Raw genomic sequence first — 18,366 nt, 5'->3', positions numbered from 1 at the left:
GAACTAGAGACCCCTAAGAATGTCTAGTCTGAGAACCTGTAGCAAGAATCCTCAGACCATCAGCAGGCCTCACCCTCCACTAGGCAGCCTCCTTCCTCCATCCTTGTCCACTCCCCTGGGCTCGGCAGGATCCCAGTGACTCCACTGGGGAAGAGTGGGGTGGGGAGGCAGGCAGAACCACTTTTGCAGTTCCAGCTACTCAAGGTCCTGCTAGTGTACCTGCAGCTCCTACCCTGTTCAGTTCGGGGGACTTAAGTCAGGGTCGGAATTTGCCTTTGAGCCCAAGTCCAAGCTCCAACTTCCAAACAGGGACTGAGGCTCAGAGAGGACATTTTCCAGTATCACACAGCAAGAGGCAAGCTGGGTGCTTTCTCTAGGTGGCTTCTCAAGAGCAGATTGAAAGTAAGCTTGCATGAGAGAAGTCTTTCAGGCCATCTTGCTCACCCTGCTTCCAGAGGGGCTGTGTATTCTGGGTGGGGGCCCCAGGGGCAGAGGGATGCCTGCCCCTTCTAAAATAACCCCAGTCTACATCATCCTGAGACCAGAAGAACTAGATGGTGCCTGGCCACAACCGATGACTGCCCTGACAGGGAGCAAAACAGAGAACCCCTGAGGGAGCAGGAGAGCAGTGAGATGCAGACCCCAGATTCTCATAAAAAGACCAGACTTAATGGTCTGACTGAGACTAGGAGAATCCCGGCAGTCATGGTCCCCAAACCTTCTGTTGGTCCAGGACAGGAACCAACCCCGAAGACAACTCATCAGACGTGGAAGGGACTGGACAATGGGTTGGAGAGAGATGCTGATGAAGAGTGAGCTACTTGTATCAGGTGGACACTTGAGACTGTGTTGGCATCTCCCATCTGGAGGGGAGATGGGAGGGTAGAGGGGGTTAGAAGCTGGCAAAACAGTCACGAAAGGAGAGACTGGAAGGAGGGAGCAGGCTGACTCATTGGGGTAGAGTAAATGGGAGTATGTAGTAAGGTGTATATAAATTTATATGTGACAGACTGACTTGATTTGTAAACTTTCACTTAAAGCACAATAAAAATTATTTAAAAAAACAATAATAACCCCAGTCTCCCTTTCATCTCTCCTCTGCTGTCAGGCATCCACCTCAGCCTAACCTGGATTCTCCCTAAGGCATTGGAGCACCTGTTTCCTGGAGTTCTTGCCTCTAGCAGAATGTTAAGGTAAAAAAAAGTCCCTCCCTCCTGCTGCCCAGTGCAGGCTGTGCAGGGGCTGGGGGACCGATAGGGTGACCTGTGAAGGACCCAGGCTTGCAGATCTGCAGCCTGACTCAGGTGGGGAAGGCCACAAAGAGCGGCTTTGTGCGCTCACGCTCACACGCACCCTCACACGCCCCACACGAGCTCTTTCCAAGAACAGCTCCTCCAGCCTGGTTGCCAAGATAAAGGAGCCACTGGTCGGTCAGCCCCCAGGAGGAAATATCACTGTTGTGGCCTTTGTTGTTCAAAGGGCTTTGTGAAATCTCCAAACTCCTCTTGGAAAGGATCCCGGACTGAGGTGGTGTTTCCTGCAGCTGGAGACTAACTGTGAAAGCCAGCGCAGCCTCCCTGGCCTGGAGGAGGTAAGGTAGAAGGACGGAAAGAGAGCCCCAGGGGGCTGACTTGGAGTCATTACCAACAGGGAGCAGCTTAATCCCTCACTGCCATTATTAGCTCACTCAGTTCCCACAAACTTGGGGGCAGGCAGATATTGCCCCACTTTACAGATGGAAAAATGGAGGTTCACAGAAGCCTAGCAGTCTACTGAAATGTCTACAATGAGTCAGTGCTAGAAACGAAACTGATTTGGCACCAGTCACAGGTTTGGCCCAGCTCTGCTTCAGATGGAGCCCTGCTCTGGCCCCATTCTGAGCCCCAACTCTGACCTTTACTTGAGCTGTGACTTGCCCTAGTATGAGTCCTGCTCCTGCCCCATACTGATTCCTGATCCCAGCCACAAAAACCCAATCCATGGCTGTCGAGTGAATTCTGACTCATGGCAACCCTATAGGACAGAGTAGAATTGCTCCATAGGGTTTCCAGGGAGTGCCTCGTGAATTTGAACTGCCAACCTTTTGGTTAGCAGCTGTAGCTCTTAACCACTACACCACCAGGGTTTCCAATCCCAGCCACGGACAGAGCCTTAATCCTGGCCCCATTTTGAGCCCCAACTCTGGTCCCTAACTGAGCTGTGACCTGTTCCAGACTGATCCCTGATCCTAGCCCCAGGTTGCCTCTCCTGTCGGCTATGATCCCTGTGAAGTCAGGTATGTGTGCTTCTCATTCACCCCCACTCCGTTACATCTGTGGGTGTGTGATTATTGGAGTAATCTCTGTTTTACACACTAGACTGTATTTTTTTCTGAGGGCCAGGGAGCTGAGTCTATTTTTGTTTGCCAGCACTTAGGACAGTATAATAAGAGTCATAAGTCTCAGACTTTGTGCTAAGTGCTTTATAGGTGTTATCTCATTTAATCTTCACGAAGAACTCTGAAGTAGGTGTTATCATTAGCCCAGTTTTACAGATGAGAACACTGAGCCCCAAGGTCACATTAGGAGGAAGTATGTAGAGATACAGTATGCTTCTAGCAGTTCCCTCCACCCATCACACTCGGATAGAAGAGCCTCAACTGGAAGAGAAAGTGAGAGTATTTGGGCAGGTGGAAGAAGCTGAGGGCTTTTTGGAGACCCTGGGTTTCTGAAGCCACAGAGAGGGTAGGGTGAGTCAGGATGGGGGCTGTGAAGGAGTGTCTGGAGACTGAGGGAGACTGTGATGAGGGAATGAGACCAGCTACATAATTTATGGGGTCCAGTGCAAAATGAAAACTCAGGGCCCTTGGTTAAAAGATTATTAAGGATTTCAAGATGGCGACAGTAGGGCATTACAGAGGCCCTTTTTTTCTGAGCCTGGGGCCCTGTGGACTGCACAGGTCACATGCCCATGAAGCCAACCCTTGGAGGGAGTACAGTGTAGGGGGAGGTGGGCTTGGGGCACCCCTTGGATGAAGATGTGGGTCAGTGAATGTGGGTGTCCCAGTGGAGGCTGGTGCTGGTGTCTGACTGGCCTGTGGGAATTTGGGCTGTGTCTTCAGCAGGCCCAGGGCAGCGATCACTGCGCATCTGTGCGGCACCAAATTGGCAGTGTGGATATAGAAGCCTATAAAAAAGAGGGGTCCCTATGGGGCAGCCAACAATAACAACTGCAATTGTGACTCCGATGGCTAAGCGTTTAAATACTAACCAAAAGGTTAGAGGTTCAAAACCACTCACAGGCACCTCAGAAGAAAGGCCTGGTGATCTGCTTTCAAAAGATCACAGCCTTGAACACCCTATGGAGCAGTTCTACTCTGCACACATGGGTCACTGTGAGTGGGACTTGGTTTGGTAAAGAGAGGAGCTGGTGGCAAGCTGGGAAGAATGCTTGTCTGGGGGTGGGCAGATGCCACCATGTACCGGTGTGTCTGACGGACCTGGGGAGGAAGGTGCAGGGCATCCAGGTGAGGGACTGTGGGCTGTGTGTGTCTGAGGGTTGGGATGAGGGGTATGTGTGTACATGTGTGAGAGACAGAGAGACAGACACCTGGGATTGTGTGTTCTAGTGCAGAAAGCAGCAAGTCCTGTGTGTATGAGAGAGAATATATGTGTGAGCATGTGTGATTGTGAACATGTGGAGAGTACACGTGTGTAATTATGAGTGTGTGTGACCACGTATGCCTCCTCCACCCGCCCTACTGCGTGCTGGCCCATGCTGCCTTTCCTGTTGTGAGGGGCTCCAAGGCAAAGATGCCCCCCAGCCTGCCCCAACCTGGCCCCCAGGCCTTTGTGGGGACACATTCCTGCCTGTCATAGGATGGGCAGAGCCACAGAGCTGCCTTCTGGGCTGCTGGAGTGATCCTGGGCCAGTGGTGTCAGGTTCCCGGGTGCCGGCCCTCCCTCTGCAGCCCTTTGAGGGCCTTTGTTGGAAGTTCAGACAAACTTGTCAGGAGGGTGGGCAGAAGGCCGCCTCCTAATCGGCTTTCCCAGAAGTGAGAGGAGAATGAAAGATTCCAGGGGGTGGAGGGGCTGCAGCCCCAGGCAGCTCTGTGGGAAAGGGACAGTATGTGGGGGGGGGGGTGCCTGGTCCTAAAGGGATCCATTCCCCAGGTACCCCTTCTTAGGGCCCTTAAGGAATCAGGTCCCTGGGCTGAAAGAACACTGAGGCCAAGGCACAAGAAAAGGGATATGGGGAGACGCTTAAGGAAGCCCCCTGCCCTTCCCATCTCACCCACCAAGGGCTGCCTGAGCACCGACTGCAGGCCAGGCACACAGCTGCCCAGCCCCTCGGCTCCCCGAAAGTCTCCTCATTTTGTCACATGAGTCTTCCAGGAAGCAGGCTGGATGTAGTTAATGGTTCCCATTCAACAGAAGAGGAAACTGAGAGCCAGACAGGGGCAGTGATTTGCCCACAGTAAACAGCAAGGCAGGAATAGCTTGCCCCCACCTCCTCAGTAGAATCCTCTTTGCTTCATAGTTAACTGTTTTTGAGGTCCACCCTCAGCTTCTTCCCCTATGATCTCATTTGCCACCTCTTTGTGGGCAACCCCCAAGGTTAAAAGCATGGATTCTGAGGTCACCCAGGTTCATACCTTGGTGCCTCCATTACTAGATATGTGGTCCTGGGCAAGTTACTTAATCTCTCTATGCCTCAGTTTCTTCATCTGTAAAATGGGGAAATAATAGTACTCACCTCATAGGGCTGTGTGAGGATTAAGTGGTTTATTATTTGTAAAGTGCCTGGCATAGAGAAAGTGCTCTATAAGTGTTTGCTAAATAAATTAAAATTGAAGTCTGCAGCACAGGCAGACCCCTCTCTTGAGCTCTGATCCAATGCTCCCCAACATCTCCCCTTGAATAGACTGTAGGCTCCTCAAATGAAGCAAACAGGTGCCCAATCTGAGCTCAGGATCATTTCTCCATGCTCACCCCACTCTAGGGATCCCTGTCTACCCTGTTGCCAAGCCAGAGACTTGGGGGCACTCTGATCCCTCCAGTGCCTGCAGTCACCATGGTAATTTTACCTCCTAAATCTCTCATGAATCTGCGGCCTTCTCCTCCTTTCCCCCTACCCCCAGGTCGCTGCCACCCACTTCTTACAGGGACATGACAGTGGCCCTCTCTGCTCTCCCTGCCTCTAGCTTCTTCCCATGAAATGACCATGTGGCAAAGGCATGTGTGTGTGTGTGTGCGTGTGTGTATGGGGGTGGGGGAGGGATTTTCTAAAATGTAAGTCTGATCACCTCACTCCCCCACTGGGAATAGCTCCCAGTGCCCCCCGCCCCATCCCCCGGCCCTCGGGCTTGGGCTTGAGTCCAAGCTCCAGGCTTCCCTTTTCATTCTTAGCCCCTGACACTATCCCTGACGTCCTCGGACCGCACTCAAACAGGCCCCTTGCTCTTCCGGGGCTCTCAGCCAGCACAGTCTTGCAGTTCCTTGTGTGTTGTGCCCTTTCCTGATGCCCTTCTCTCCTGCCCTCTTGGTGAGCACTGGACCTGTGGGACTCAGCTCAAAAGTCCCCCTCCCAAGTGGCATTTCTGACAACCCCAGGCTGAGTTAGGGCGTCTTCTGTGACCCCACAGTTCTCTGTCTTTTGAATCCCAAATCACCCCGCATTGTAATTGTCTTCAGAGCAGCACCCTGTTTTCCTTGTGTGTGTCTATGTATGCAGTGTCCAGCACAGAACCGGGCATAGGGCAGCCGCTCAGCAAGTGCTGAATGGTCATTCAAATGGATGCCAGGGAAGGTGTGTACCTCAGGGCTGAGGTATGTAGGAGGCAGGCCATGGCTGGGGCAGGGAGGGAGCAGTAGGAGATCGGGCAGACATTTGATCTGTCAGCCCTTCCCCAGGCAGCAAGGTGGGGGGCATGCTCCCAGCCCTAATCCTCAGCCCCACTGGGGAGATAAGAATGCATCTCCTGGGGTCAGCAGCCCCCTGGGAAGTGGGGAGATCAAGATCTTTCTGGGGCCACTTGTCCTGGGGTCCCTGCCCCCAAGAAGCCCCATAGGCAGCTCCCCTCACACTGCTCAGACCTGCCAGCCTTCTGTCAGGAACTCCCAGACAGAGGATCCTCTCCTCCTCCTGATCCCCAGCCTGTTGAGCTCCCCCTCTTCCGGCTCTGGGGCCCTGTGTGGACACTCTGGCAGGGGTGAGCCAGAGTGAGGAGGGCTGAGTGGAGAGATCATGTCACCTTTTTCTTGAAATGCAGCAGGAAGGACCCAGATTTCCCAGCAACAACTCCTTGGTTGTGCACTTTTTCTGCAATTATTGCTTACATATACAGTCTCATAGGCTCTCTCTCCCATACACACACACACACACACACACACACACACACACCAAGCAGACACTTGTAAATTCATGGCACAGGCTCTTATACATAGAGACAGACTTATAATAACCCACACACATACATCAGGCCCCAGAGCTAGAACCAAAAAAAAGTCACATGGAGTTGATTTCAACTTACAGTGACCCTATAGGACAGAGCAGAAATGCCCTATGGGGTTTCCAAGGCTGTAAATATTTACAGAAACAGACTGCCACATCTTACTCTCACGGTTTCAAATGGCCAACCTTTCTGTTAGCAGCCAAGCACTAACCACTGCACTACTAAGGCTTGAGTCCCAGAGCTAGAAGGACCTTCAAAAATCTCTAATCCAACCTGCCACCCATAGCAGAAATCCCTTCTTTATCTTTTGCTTGCACACCTCTGAGGACAAGGAGCTCACTTCCTCCTAAGGCTGCATATTCTATTGGAGAGCAGCTCTGGGCTTAGATCCAAATGTGCCTTCCTCTGGCATTTCCCTTTGACCCCAGCTCACTTAGTTTCCCCCAGAACACCCTGCCCCTCTCTGTCCTGCAGGCCCGCCCTCCTGGGGCTGCTTTTTTGCTGGGCTGAATGCCCACCCCCTGGTGTCCCCTGCCCCAGGCTGCCCTGGGTGAGGTCCAATCAGCCCAGAGAAGATGCAGCCACCCCCTCAACTTGGCCTTCTGCTCACCTAAGACCACTCCACAGTGGCATACCAGCCACAGATGGGCAAGGGCCATGGAGAGAGCTACCAGGCTGGTGCAGGAGTGCCCGAGCATGAGGCAGGCCTGCCTCCCTCTCCCACTCTTACTGGGCTGGAGAGGCAGTAAGCAGACCTGGAGACACCACCTGTGCAGGCCACGGCAGTTCCCTCCTTTGGGAATGAACATGGCTCGGGGTCTGTGCTGCCAGATTCTCTTTTATTAGCCATGTAGGACAAAGAACAGGTCACAACGTCACAGGAAGGCAGACAGACAGATGGACATATACACGGAACAAAGAGTCATGCTGCACTACGGAGGGGGCAGGGCAGAGGAGGGGGGGTGGTTTGAGTCTTGTTTTTCCAACTAACAGAATAAATAAATACAGTACACAGTGTTTTTGCCACGGGCTGGCACAACCTCTAAGCACAAATGGTCACAAAACAGCTGGTTTGGAAAGCAGCCAACCAGCTGCAGAGTCGGGGTGGGGGCCCAGGCCCCTGGACCATGCTCTGGGGAAGTGAGGAAGCAGGGAAAGGGAGACCTCAAATAGGAGGGAGAGGCAGGTGAGGAATGAGGTTTTCCGGGAAGGGACAGTCAGAGCTGGAACCTCAGGGTGGCCCGGCAGGTCTGAGGGAGGCTTCAGCTTCTGTCTTAGGTGCACTGGGCCCACACAAATCCATGCCTTTTAGGAGACTCTTGGTACCACCAGGAGTACCCTTTCCTCTTGCTGTCTAGCTGCTTTCAATACCTGAGGCTGGCTCCCTAAACTAGGCTGAGATTTGCCCAGGGTCAGGGACCACATACAGCCCTTCTCTGTCCTCTCTGGACAACAGACTTGTGGAACTGGGTCAGCTGAATGGGAGAAGTGTTGACAAAGATCTGAGGGAAGCTGGGCTGAGCCTGAGATTGGCCTGGCTCCAGCCATCACAAAATATAGCTCCAGGTGGACTTGTCCCTTAGGAGGTCAGGGAGGTTTCCTAGTGATGTTGGGTTCCAAGGCCCAGTGGCAGCCACTTATACCCAGGAATAGGCAAAAAACTTCAACCCCCATGCCTGGTCCAGATGAGATTTTTTTGTTTGTTTTAGAAAAACACCCCAAGCCAAAAACCCCTTCTGTGTCTCCCGGAGTCTCCACCAACCTCTCCCAGGAGAGCATCTCCTCCTCTGAGGCTCCCATGGCTGCTGGATTTATCTTCCAAATCTCAGATCCCAGCAAATACCCCCAGAGGGTTCAAAAACCCTCAACTGCCTGTCTTGGTGCTTGCCACATCAAGGTGAGGTCTTTAGCCTGGATACAAGACCTCTAAGCCCCACCTTTCACGAAGCCAGCTCCCCACCCCATCCTCCACATAGTCTCACCTCCATTCCTCTGCTTAAACAATTTTCCTGGCCCAGGCCACCACCCCTCACTTATTTCCTATCTGAAACCTTCCCCATCCGCCCCAGCCCAGTCCAATCCTCCAAAGATGATGGGCATTGACTGCTCTGCAAACCAACCCTACCGAGGCACCTTAGGCCCCTCACTTCCTACTGAGAAAAGTTTTCAGATGCAACTTCTCTGAGCAGAGGGTGGAGGGTCCAGTGGTGAGCCACAGAGGGTTGAGGGTAATGACCATTCCCTTCCCCTGCCCAGAGCCCCCGAGACCATCCCAGGACATGGAGATGGGGTGACCACAGAGGCTGGACTGGAACTCAAGTAAATAAAGCAGGATAAAATCCAGACTGTCTGAAGTAGAAAAAGGACCCATTTATACTTATTGGGAAACTGAGGCCCAGAGATTGGCAGCACCACAGACAGGCTTGTGTCTGCAACACCTATTGCCCCACAAAAAGGAAACAGTAATTTTCTAATTCATACATTGTGCTTCTGAGAGCCTTCTGTCCTGCAAGGCCAGGATGCAGAATGTTAGAGCCAGAAAGAGCTTTACAGGTCACCTATCCAGATGGCAAAACGGGCCCAGGGAGGCTACCAGCTTGCCCAAGATCACACCATTTTGAAAGGGAGTTTGCTGAGCTGGGCTTCCTGGCCGTAAGCAGGAGCACCCCTCTCCATGCCAGTTACTAGCGAGACAGAAGCCCTGACTTCCACCATGGCCTGAGACCACACGTTGGTGGTTAGTTTGCACTCACTGTGATGGGAGCCAGAATTCCACCTTCAGTCCTGGCTCAGGCGCACTCCTGGAATGCGCAATACAAGCTAAACCTGGAGGCTGGGGTCGTGGGAGAAGAGGACCTGCTCTCCAGCCGCACCCCTTCCCGTGCTGCCTCCTACCAAGCAGGGAAGTCTCACCAAAGAGCAGTCTAGAGCCCTGTGGTCAGGGTGGAAGGGCACGCTGCTGGGTTAACCTGAGCAGTCCTGGATGAACACTGGCACCAGACCCCTGTCCTCTTGGCCCCAACCTGACTCTGCCTCCATTTCCCTCCTCTGAATCTTGGGAACTGGCACCTCAAAGCTGAACAGAGGGAAGAGAAAGTGACTCACCACCCTTTCTAGATGTCAGGCCTGGGGAAGGGCAGTGTAGGGGCTAGTGCCATCTCCTACCTGCAGCTCCAGGGGCTCCGGCTAGGACTTTCCTACCTTTACTGGAGAATAGCTGCCTGGAAGGGAGGGGGAAAGGAGACAGGCAGGCAGGGGACAAGTGGGGAGGGAGAAGAGAAAGAGAAGAATAGGAAGAAGCAAAAGTACTAAAACCAAAAAACCACAGCCCCAAACAAAGCACTGCTTGGGAATTGACAACAACACAGCCAGCACCAAAGGAAGAAAGCAGAGGCAGGGGGAAGAGATGGGAGAGAGCTCAAGAGTGGGGAAGACTGGATGGGGAGAGAGAGGGGAGGGGAACAGGGCAGAGACAGGGAGAAGAGCTCAAGGGGAGAAGAAAAGGAGAGAGAGAAAGAAAGAGAGGAGTCAGAGGGAGATGCGGAAGAAGAAGGTAGAGGCAGGGTGGTGGTGGCGAAGAAAAAGATCAGGATGGGAGCAGGCAGGGGGCCTGGGGGAGACAGGTGCCTGAAAATATAGCTTTATATATTTATATTTATATCTCACATTCCACACATCAACTTACTAGAGGGCAGGAGGGGAAGGAGGAGAAGGAGGAGGGGACACTGGGGTGGGGATCTGGCCAGTGAGAGCCTCTCGCTCCCCCCAGGGAAAAGCCAGAGACATCTCAGCTTCTCTCCTCCACCCCATTGGCCTCCATGGGGTCCAAGCAGGGCCATGCAGAGGGTGTAGTAGGTGTGGGCTTCACCTCAGGCTGGGACTCTTGGGATGGGGAAAGGGGAGCAGCACTCCAGGCCCCAGGATCCCTGGGCTCTTAGAGTTAACTCCTTGTGAGCCATCTGGGGATACCATGGGGCTGGGGGACCCAAGACCCCTGGCTAGGTTGGAGCCAGGCAGTCAGTTGGGCAATGTATCGAGTCCCAGGGAGGCGGCATGCTGCTTGGCCCGAAGCCGCAGGTTCTCGATGCTCGTGGTTTTACTGTTCAGGGCAGCCGAGGCAGGTGCCAGGCCTGCAGGGGGCGCAGGCAGCAGTGGGGACCCCCACACGCCCTGGTGGGCAGCGGCAGCTGCTGACAGGGACTGGTAGTACGACTGGCAGTGCAGTGAGCCCAGTGGGGCCATGTTGACGCCCAGGTAGGGCACAGCAGCGGCAGCGGCGGCGGCAGCAGGGGCCGGGCCCCCCACTTCGAAGGACGAGTAGTGCACCAGGTTGTTGGTGGCTGCCATATGCTGGCGGAATTGCTCCTGCAGGCGGAAGAGGCTCAGCGGGGAGGAGGAGTAGGAGTGGGAAGGGCCCAGCAAGCCGCCCCCAGGGGCTGCAGGAGCTATGGCCAGGCTGCCTGGGGAGTCTGCAAGCAGAGAACCAAGAACCAAGCACTCAGGACAAGGGGACTGGCCTGCCAGGAGGGGCTTCCTCTGCTGTCCCACTCCATTGGCGCTGCAGACAAGGCCTTGGCTAAAACCCACCCACCCAGGCTCAGCCAGGGCATCCTGTGAAGGAGCAGCCCAGACTTCTGGGGGAGCTCCAGGGACCTTACCAAAGCCCCCAGGTCTGACCTCTTTGGGAGCTGCTTTTTCGTTTCTAGGTATCACCTCCCCTTTCCCATCTTCTGCCCATGATTCCCATTTCTTCCCTCCAGTTCTCAGCTCACAGTTCTGTCCCCGCCCTGCCTGGGCTTGGGGTTTGTGTCTGAGATTTGCCTCCTGCCAGAGCTCTGTCCCTTCGGAAACACAGCTCCATGTCCGTTCACCCAATGTGCTCTGGTATATCTGTCCTGGTTGCCAAAATCCTGAAATATTTCCACAAAACAAAAAAACCTTTTGCCGTTGAGTCACTTCCAACTCATAGTGACCCCATGTGTTACAGAGTAGAACTGTTCCATAGGGTTCTCTTGGCTGTAATCTTCATGGACGCAAATTGCCAAGCCTTTCTTCTGCAGCACCGCTGGATGGGTTCTAACTGCCAACCTTTGGGTGGTAGTTGAGTGCAAATTGTTGGCACCACCCAAGATGATCAATAGCTTTTGCCTTGAGCATACCTGTGCCCCTCCCCTGCCATTCAGCTCTTCCCTCAGAGTCCCCTAAACTTTCCTATGATTCAGCAATTAAAGGGTGAACCCCTGGCACAGGCCCCCAGGACCCTGCTATGGCCAAATATTCTCTAATGGGTCATGCCACTGAGTGCTAGTTTTTAAAGGTTTTCACTCTTCCCCTTGCTCTGACCCACTTCAGATACCCAGGCCCCTGTTGGGACAGGACCCTAGCTGTTTTCCCCCAGTCCACCCATAGACCCCCAGGCCTCACCTGCCTTGGGGCTGCCCCGCTTGCAGCCCAGCCCCTTGCTCTCGGCCCCAGGGCTCTTCTCAGTTTTGGGATCCTCGGCTGCTGCCCGGGGCTCCTCCTCCCGGTCCAGCAGGTCCTCGGGGGCTGACTCACTGGCCGACTGCTCAGACAGGCTCAGGTGAAGCTCAGCAGGGGGGTTGCCACTGGGCAGGCTGGGGGGCTGGTCAGTCTCTAGCTGGGTGTCCAGGGCTGGGGCCTCAGTCTTGCCTTCCCCTTGGGAGCCTTCAGCCTCCTTCTGCTTCTGCAGCTGCTCTTTTTGCAGGCTGCGCTGCTTTTTCCGGAACTTGGCCCTGCGGTTCTTGAACCACACCTGGGGGTAGGGGTAACGGATGGGGACAAAGGGTATGAAAGAAAAGTGGAGCCGTGTAGCAGGGTGCTCTGGGGGGATGTATGTGATAACACTGCTGCCTACCTTTAGGAAACGTATGCCTGCAATCTCTTCCAAAATTCCCCTCCTATCACTTAGGGCATTCATCGTGGCATCGGTCGCACCTCGCACTGAGGGCTGAAATTTCAGCTCCTGGGCAGTGGGAAGTCAGACCGGGGGACAGGTGCTCGTCTGCAAGGTCTAGTTAGGAAGCTGAGCCCTACCTGCACCCGGGCCTCAGGCAGGTTGGTGCACATGGCCAGCCTCTCACGCATCACCACGTCTGGGTAGTGAGTCTTCTGGAAGGTCTTCTCCAGGGCCTCGAGCTGCTGGGCAGTGAAGGCCGTGCGGCTGCGACGCTGTTTGCGGTGCTGGGAGCCATAGCGGGCCTCCAAGATGATGTCTTGAAATGTACAGCCGTTGGAGGGCAAGGAGAGGGGGCCCATTTAATTATGGGAAATAGGTTTTGAATATTCTGCTCTGGTCCACTCGGACACCGAGACTCCTGCCAGAGCTGGTCCCTGGAAATCACCCATCCCCTCTCTATATGACTGGGTTTTCAGGATCTCTCCACCCCATCACCCACTGTCAGGACCACAGGGGTCTAATTCATCACCATGAATGGCCATCAAGAACACGATTGAGGAAATCTTCCTTATTTGACATTTTAAGGACCCAAGATCCTTAAAGTCCCGGGATACTATGAATATAATATTTTGAGATTATACAATGTTAATAAACTGTAAATCCGGTCACAAAAGTTCTAATACCCTCTGGCCCTTAGATTCTGGGTACTAAGACCTCCTTAGCATCAGACTACTGACGCCCGACCAGTAAGAAGCCAGGCTGCGGGCTGGTACTTATCTTCAAGGTCTAGTTAGGGGAGGTCTGATTGGATGGACGGAATGCACAGAATTGAAGAGCTGGCACTTGAATCTATGTCTTCTCGGTGTGAACCTTGTCACTCGCCTCAGTTGGCCTCTGAGTCTCTGATGGCAGCTCCTGCCCTTGTGTCTCCTGAACAGAAAGCTCTGGCAGGGATCTCAGAGCTCAGGAAAGCTTTGTTGCATCTAGTCTCAACCCTTCTAGCTGCTTCCCCAAGGAAGGAAGGTCAGAGAGACCAGGTTCCAGCTACTGAGGCTTGGAGGGGGCACAGGGCGGGTGGACCATTGATTCCACAGTCTGGTAACACGAAAGCCATCCAGGATAGACATCTGCCTAGTGTTAGTGTCTAGCTTCCAGCCCTTCTGTATGTCTAATCCCCAGAGAGTGGACAGTAACCTCTCTCCTCACTGCCTGCCACCACCACACAAGTAGATCCTGGATTATCTGTGCTTAAGGCTGTGTCTCAGCCCTTCTACAGAGCTGCTGGAGTCCAGGTATTGAGGAGTCTCCCACATCATCTTAAAAGGGGAAGAGAGGGGCAACTGGGTGTCCAAGAAGCCTCAGACTTTGAGTTTCCTTGGCTACTTCTTCAGTTTAAAGAGGGAGTCCTGAATCCCTCACACACTGGCCCTAATCCCAGCCTGGACTGAGCCCTAATCTGTGCCACCCACAAAGCTCTTGCTGGGCACTGGGGGGCAGGAAAGGGAGTGGGAAATGCTCAGTTAGCGGGGTGGATGCTGGCTGAGAGACCAGGCTGTCTACACCATTAGCAAAACCTCCCGCTAGAAGGCAAGGCCTCCATATAAAAGCCCACCTGGAGCTCATGTCCCTCCTTCCTAAGAATTACAGAATTGAGGGGTGAGCTGAATACCCAAGTTCCTCTGTCCCCACCAGTGGAGGTGAGTCTTCCTCTCTGACTTCTTCCCTTTGGGCTCTGGGTCCTTGGGTTCTGGAACACTGTCCGGAATCGATGTTACCACCGGGCTGGGCACAGGAAATTCACTCCACACAGGGGAGGCAGCCATAACTGGGGTAGGACTGCACCCACCATCCCTGAGCTCCAGACTAATGCCCATGCTGATCTAGAGGAGCTGATGCGGCCTCAGGTTTATCCACCAAGCTCCCCCCAGGCCTTGGCAGAGGCTAGGGGAGCAGAAGTGGCAGAGTCCTTTGTCTGATCCCACTCCTGTGCCTTTGCACATGCTGGCCCACACTCCTTGCCCTGCCTTGTTAAGGCCTGGCTCCAGCCCCATGGTCACAGGAAGCCCTCCTGGACTGCAGCTGATCCTGCTGCCCTGAGCTGCTGTGTCTTTTGTGGCTGTCTTACCATTTGCCCCTAGCCATGTTCCTTCTGTCGTGCCCGCCTATGGGTCTATGGGGACCTGGTCTCCCTGGGAGTATGCTAAAGTCCTCTGAGGACTGCCTGGCACTGGGCTGGGCCCACCAGTTACTCAAGGCTTGGCCTGGGACAGGATGGGGTGGGTGGCATCACCACCCAAGAAATCAAACTCCCCACCCTATACTGTCAAATCCTTATCACACGCAAAGAGATGCTATCAGGGCAGGGCAACAAGCAGTTGAACCAGCAGTGGGGGGCCCAGGTTGCAGCTCCCTTGTGGGCACTGACCCTGGGCCTTGGGTAATAGTGGCTTCTGAGTACCTACTGCATGCCAGGATCTGTGCGGAACGCTTTGCATAAACATTATCTCAAATAATCACCCAACCATCCTACGGGATGGCAGCTGTCACTGTCTTCTTTTTATAAATGGAGAAACTGAGGCTGAGAGAAGATAGGCAAGTGTGCAGCCCTTCACTGACTCCAAATCTCATATTCTTAGCAATAACATCACGTTCCTTCTCCCCCATTCCACCCTGGCCCAGAAGTAACCTCTCTGAGCCTAAGTTTCTTTGTCCATAAAACAGAGATAATAACCTCCCCTCATTGGGATGATGCAGGAATTGAATGATACAGAGGTACAGAGAGCCTCACATGGTGCCTGGCACACAATAGATGCTCAATACCTGGAGCTGTTATTATTTATACGATGCTCCGTGCCTGAATTATCCTCCCCTGAGCACTCCGGCCCTCCTCTAGCTACTTCCTAGCTCTAATACCCTGGGCAAGTCACTTACCTTCCTACCTCAGTTTCCTCATCTGTGAGATGGGGTGAACGAACGCCTCCCTCATGGGGTTGTTAGAATTTGCAGGCACGGGGCAGCTCTACTGCCCAAAACAGTGCTGGCATGTCCAGGCATGGATTTGAATTGGCATCTGTCTGCCTTGCTAAGTGACGTGGATCTTTCTAAGCCTCCCAGAGTAAACCTTCCCCGTGCCCAGTGCTCCCTCTTCTAGCCTCTTTCACCAGACTTCTCCCCATTCCCAGCCCCCAGGGGCTGTCCCCAGGGCCCTTACCAGCCAGGCGCTCAGCCAGCGTAAGTGCGTGCACAGAAGGCCGGTAGTCAGGGGCGTGCTGGGCCTGCTGGGCCGCCTGCTGGTGCAGGTTGTACATGGCGCTGAGCGAGTTCATGGCATGCAGCGAGTAGCCGTTCACCCCGTAGTGCTGCATCGCGGCACCCGTCTGCAGACAGGGAAAGGGGAGAGGACATGACGCAGGCTGCCAAACTCCACCCTGGCAGGAGACTCCAGCCACATCGACCTCACCCCCAACAGCTTCTATCTGTCTGTCTGTCTGTCAGAAAGTGGCCTATCTTGACAGCAGTTTGAGTGTGAGGGCTCCTGCATTTATTCATTTATTCAGCCACTCATTCATTGATTCACTCAGCAGGACCAGTGTAGGGTTTAATGCCTTAGGCTCTGCAATCAGATTGCCTGACTGGAATCTAAACCCTGCTACTAAGGAGCTGTGTGGCCTTGGGCAAGTCACTTAACCTCTCTGACCCTCAGGTTCTCCATCTGCAAAATGAGGATAGTTCATAAGGTCGCTATGAGTCGGAACTGACTCAACAGCTAAGGGTTTGGTTTGATTCTTAGTTCATGGTGTTCCTGCAAGGATTAAGAGAAACTTTTAGAATTGTTTTTAGATTAGGGCTTGGCACACAGTTAAAAAAAAAAAAAAATCCATTGCCATCCAGTCGATTCCGACTCATAGCGACCCTATAGGACAGAGCAGAACTGCCCCATAGAGTTTCCAAGGAGCGCCTGGCGGATTCGAACTGCCGACCTTTTGGTTAGTAGCAGTAGGTCTTAATCACTGCGCCACCATAGGTGCCCAAAAATGTTAGTCATTGTGATTTGCCGACTCATTGGCTGTTTCATGCGGCCATCTCTTTATTCAATCGCCCAGGCACTTGTTCATATGTACATTCACTGGTTCACTCACACACTTCATTCACTCATTCAACTAACACCCACTGAGGTTCACTAGGAGCCAAGCCCCGGGCTGGACTGGGGCCATTAGCCACTCACCCTGCGTGGATTAAAGCCATACTTACTGTGCTGCGCAGGCATAAGAGCTCTATTGCCATGACTGTGGACATACATTCACCACCATTACTCACTCTATTCTCACCATATTCCCAAGAAGCAAGCAGGCCAGGAGCAACAAGCCTCATTTACAGATGAGTCTACTGAGACTTAGAGAAAGAGCCGTGACATGTTAAGGCCACATAGCAAACCCAGGGCCTGTCTCACATTTCTGTGGCCTCATTGTTTGGTGGCAAATTGCTTCAAGGAAAACATCCATTCGTCAGAGCATTCTAGCAGCCTCAACCCTGTGGGCCGCATGTCCCTTCTACTGAGATGTCTCAGGCCAGCACAAGGCCACCAAGGTCCCATTAGCTCCAGGTCCTTGTCTGAGTCTCCATCCCCCATTGGCCTAAATTGTCACCATTGAAGCCAATTCTGGAATGTGGTCCAATGTCTGCAAGGTCCCAAAGACATACAGGTGTTTCTTGTTTCCTGAGTCAGGAGGGTGGAAGAGGACGTATGAAAGGCCCATTGGATAAGAGGAAGAATGTCTCTTCCTCTTATCAGGTGTCTCAGCTCCCCACTCACCCAGAAATAGACACAGGCTACACATACCCAAATACCACAGCATGCACACAAACATACACACACTCCCAGACAAGCACACACACACATTTCACGCACACACACATGCAGACATCCTCGGCCAGGCACACTGACACACAAACTTAGTAACATTCACAAATTCAACGTCATTATTCTGACAGTTCCAACACACAGATGCTCTCACATGTATCTATTCATGTAGTCAATGCAGCTACATACACACACTCACACAGTCATAATATTACACATATTCATTCAACGAATATTTTATTAAGCGCCCACCAAGTGCAAAAAAAAAAAATTTTTTTTTTTTTTTTAAGTGCCAAAGTCTCTGCTTCATGGAATTTACATTCCACAGGAGGGGGGACATAGAACAATGAATAAATAAATAATAATGTCCGACAGGAACAGGCACTCCAAAGGAAAATTAGGCATGGGAGGAGGACAAAAAGTGGGGATGGGTAGGATATTTTAGAGCGTGTGGTCAGTAAAGGGCTCTCTGATATTTAAGCGAAAACTTGAAGTGAGCTGTGCGGAGCTCTGGAGGAAAGGCTTTTAGGCAGAGGGCACAGCAAGGACAAAGGCCCTGAGCCATGAACAAGCTTGATGTGTGTGTGTGTTTGCACATGATAGTGTGTGCATGTTTGTGTACAATGGCGTGCGTGTGTAGGATGGTGTGTGTGTTGTGTGTATGTATGCGTGTGTATAGTGTGGTGTGTGTCTATGTATGATGGTGTATATGTGTGGGTGATGGTGTGTGTGTTGTATGTGTATGTATGGTGTGGTATATGTATGTGTGTTGTGTGTGTATGTGTGTTGTGTGTGGTTTGGTGTACATTGGGATATGTGTGTTTGTGTATGACAGTGTGTGTTTATGTATGATGGTGTGTGTGTTGTGTTTATGTGTGTGTATAGTGTGATATGTATGTGTGTATGGAATGATGTGTGTGGTATGTTGTGTGGTGTGTGTGGGTTTGTGTGTGGTGTGTGGGGTATGTGGTGTGTCTGGTTTGGTGTATGTATGTGTGCTGTGTATACGTGTATGTGTGTGGTTGTGGAGGGTGTGTGGTGTGTATGGGGGTGTGGTATGAGTGTGCATGGTATGTGTGTGACATGTGGTATGGTATGGTGTGGTGTGTGTGTGTATGCATGCGTGTGTGTGTGTGTGTGTGTGTGTGTGTGTGT

At 52.8% G+C, this 18,366-nt stretch overlaps 1 protein-coding gene across 2 annotated transcripts; it reads right to left on the bottom strand.

Moving 5' to 3' along the window:
• Positions 1-10,414: 10,414 nt before the first annotated feature.
• DMBX1 (diencephalon/mesencephalon homeobox 1) lies at positions 10,415-15,825 on the bottom strand. 2 transcript variants are annotated; one of them, XM_003411100.3, is made up of 4 exons: positions 15,562-15,825; positions 12,488-12,666; positions 11,858-12,206; positions 10,415-10,902 (listed from the first exon to the last, which is right to left on the bottom strand). In XM_003411100.3, exons 1-4 carry the CDS (start codon positions 15,713-15,715, stop codon positions 10,451-10,453), a joined length of 1,134 nt encoding a protein of 377 aa, XP_003411148.1. In that variant the 5' UTR covers positions 15,716-15,825; the 3' UTR covers positions 10,415-10,450. The 2 variants fall into 2 exon arrangements, with proteins under 2 accessions (XP_003411148.1, XP_003411147.1); XM_003411099.3 differs by having other exon boundaries at positions 12,488-12,683; positions 15,564-15,804.
• Between the last annotated feature and the right edge of the window lie 2,541 nt (positions 15,826-18,366).

This window comes from Loxodonta africana, chromosome 3 (genome assembly GCF_030014295.1).
Source record: "Loxodonta africana isolate mLoxAfr1 chromosome 3, mLoxAfr1.hap2, whole genome shotgun sequence".
In the NCBI taxonomy this organism is placed as follows: Eukaryota; Metazoa; Chordata; class Mammalia; order Proboscidea; family Elephantidae; genus Loxodonta; species Loxodonta africana.
The sequence above is the reverse complement of the archived record's forward strand: the minus strand, read 5'-3'. Positions and strand labels throughout refer to the sequence as shown.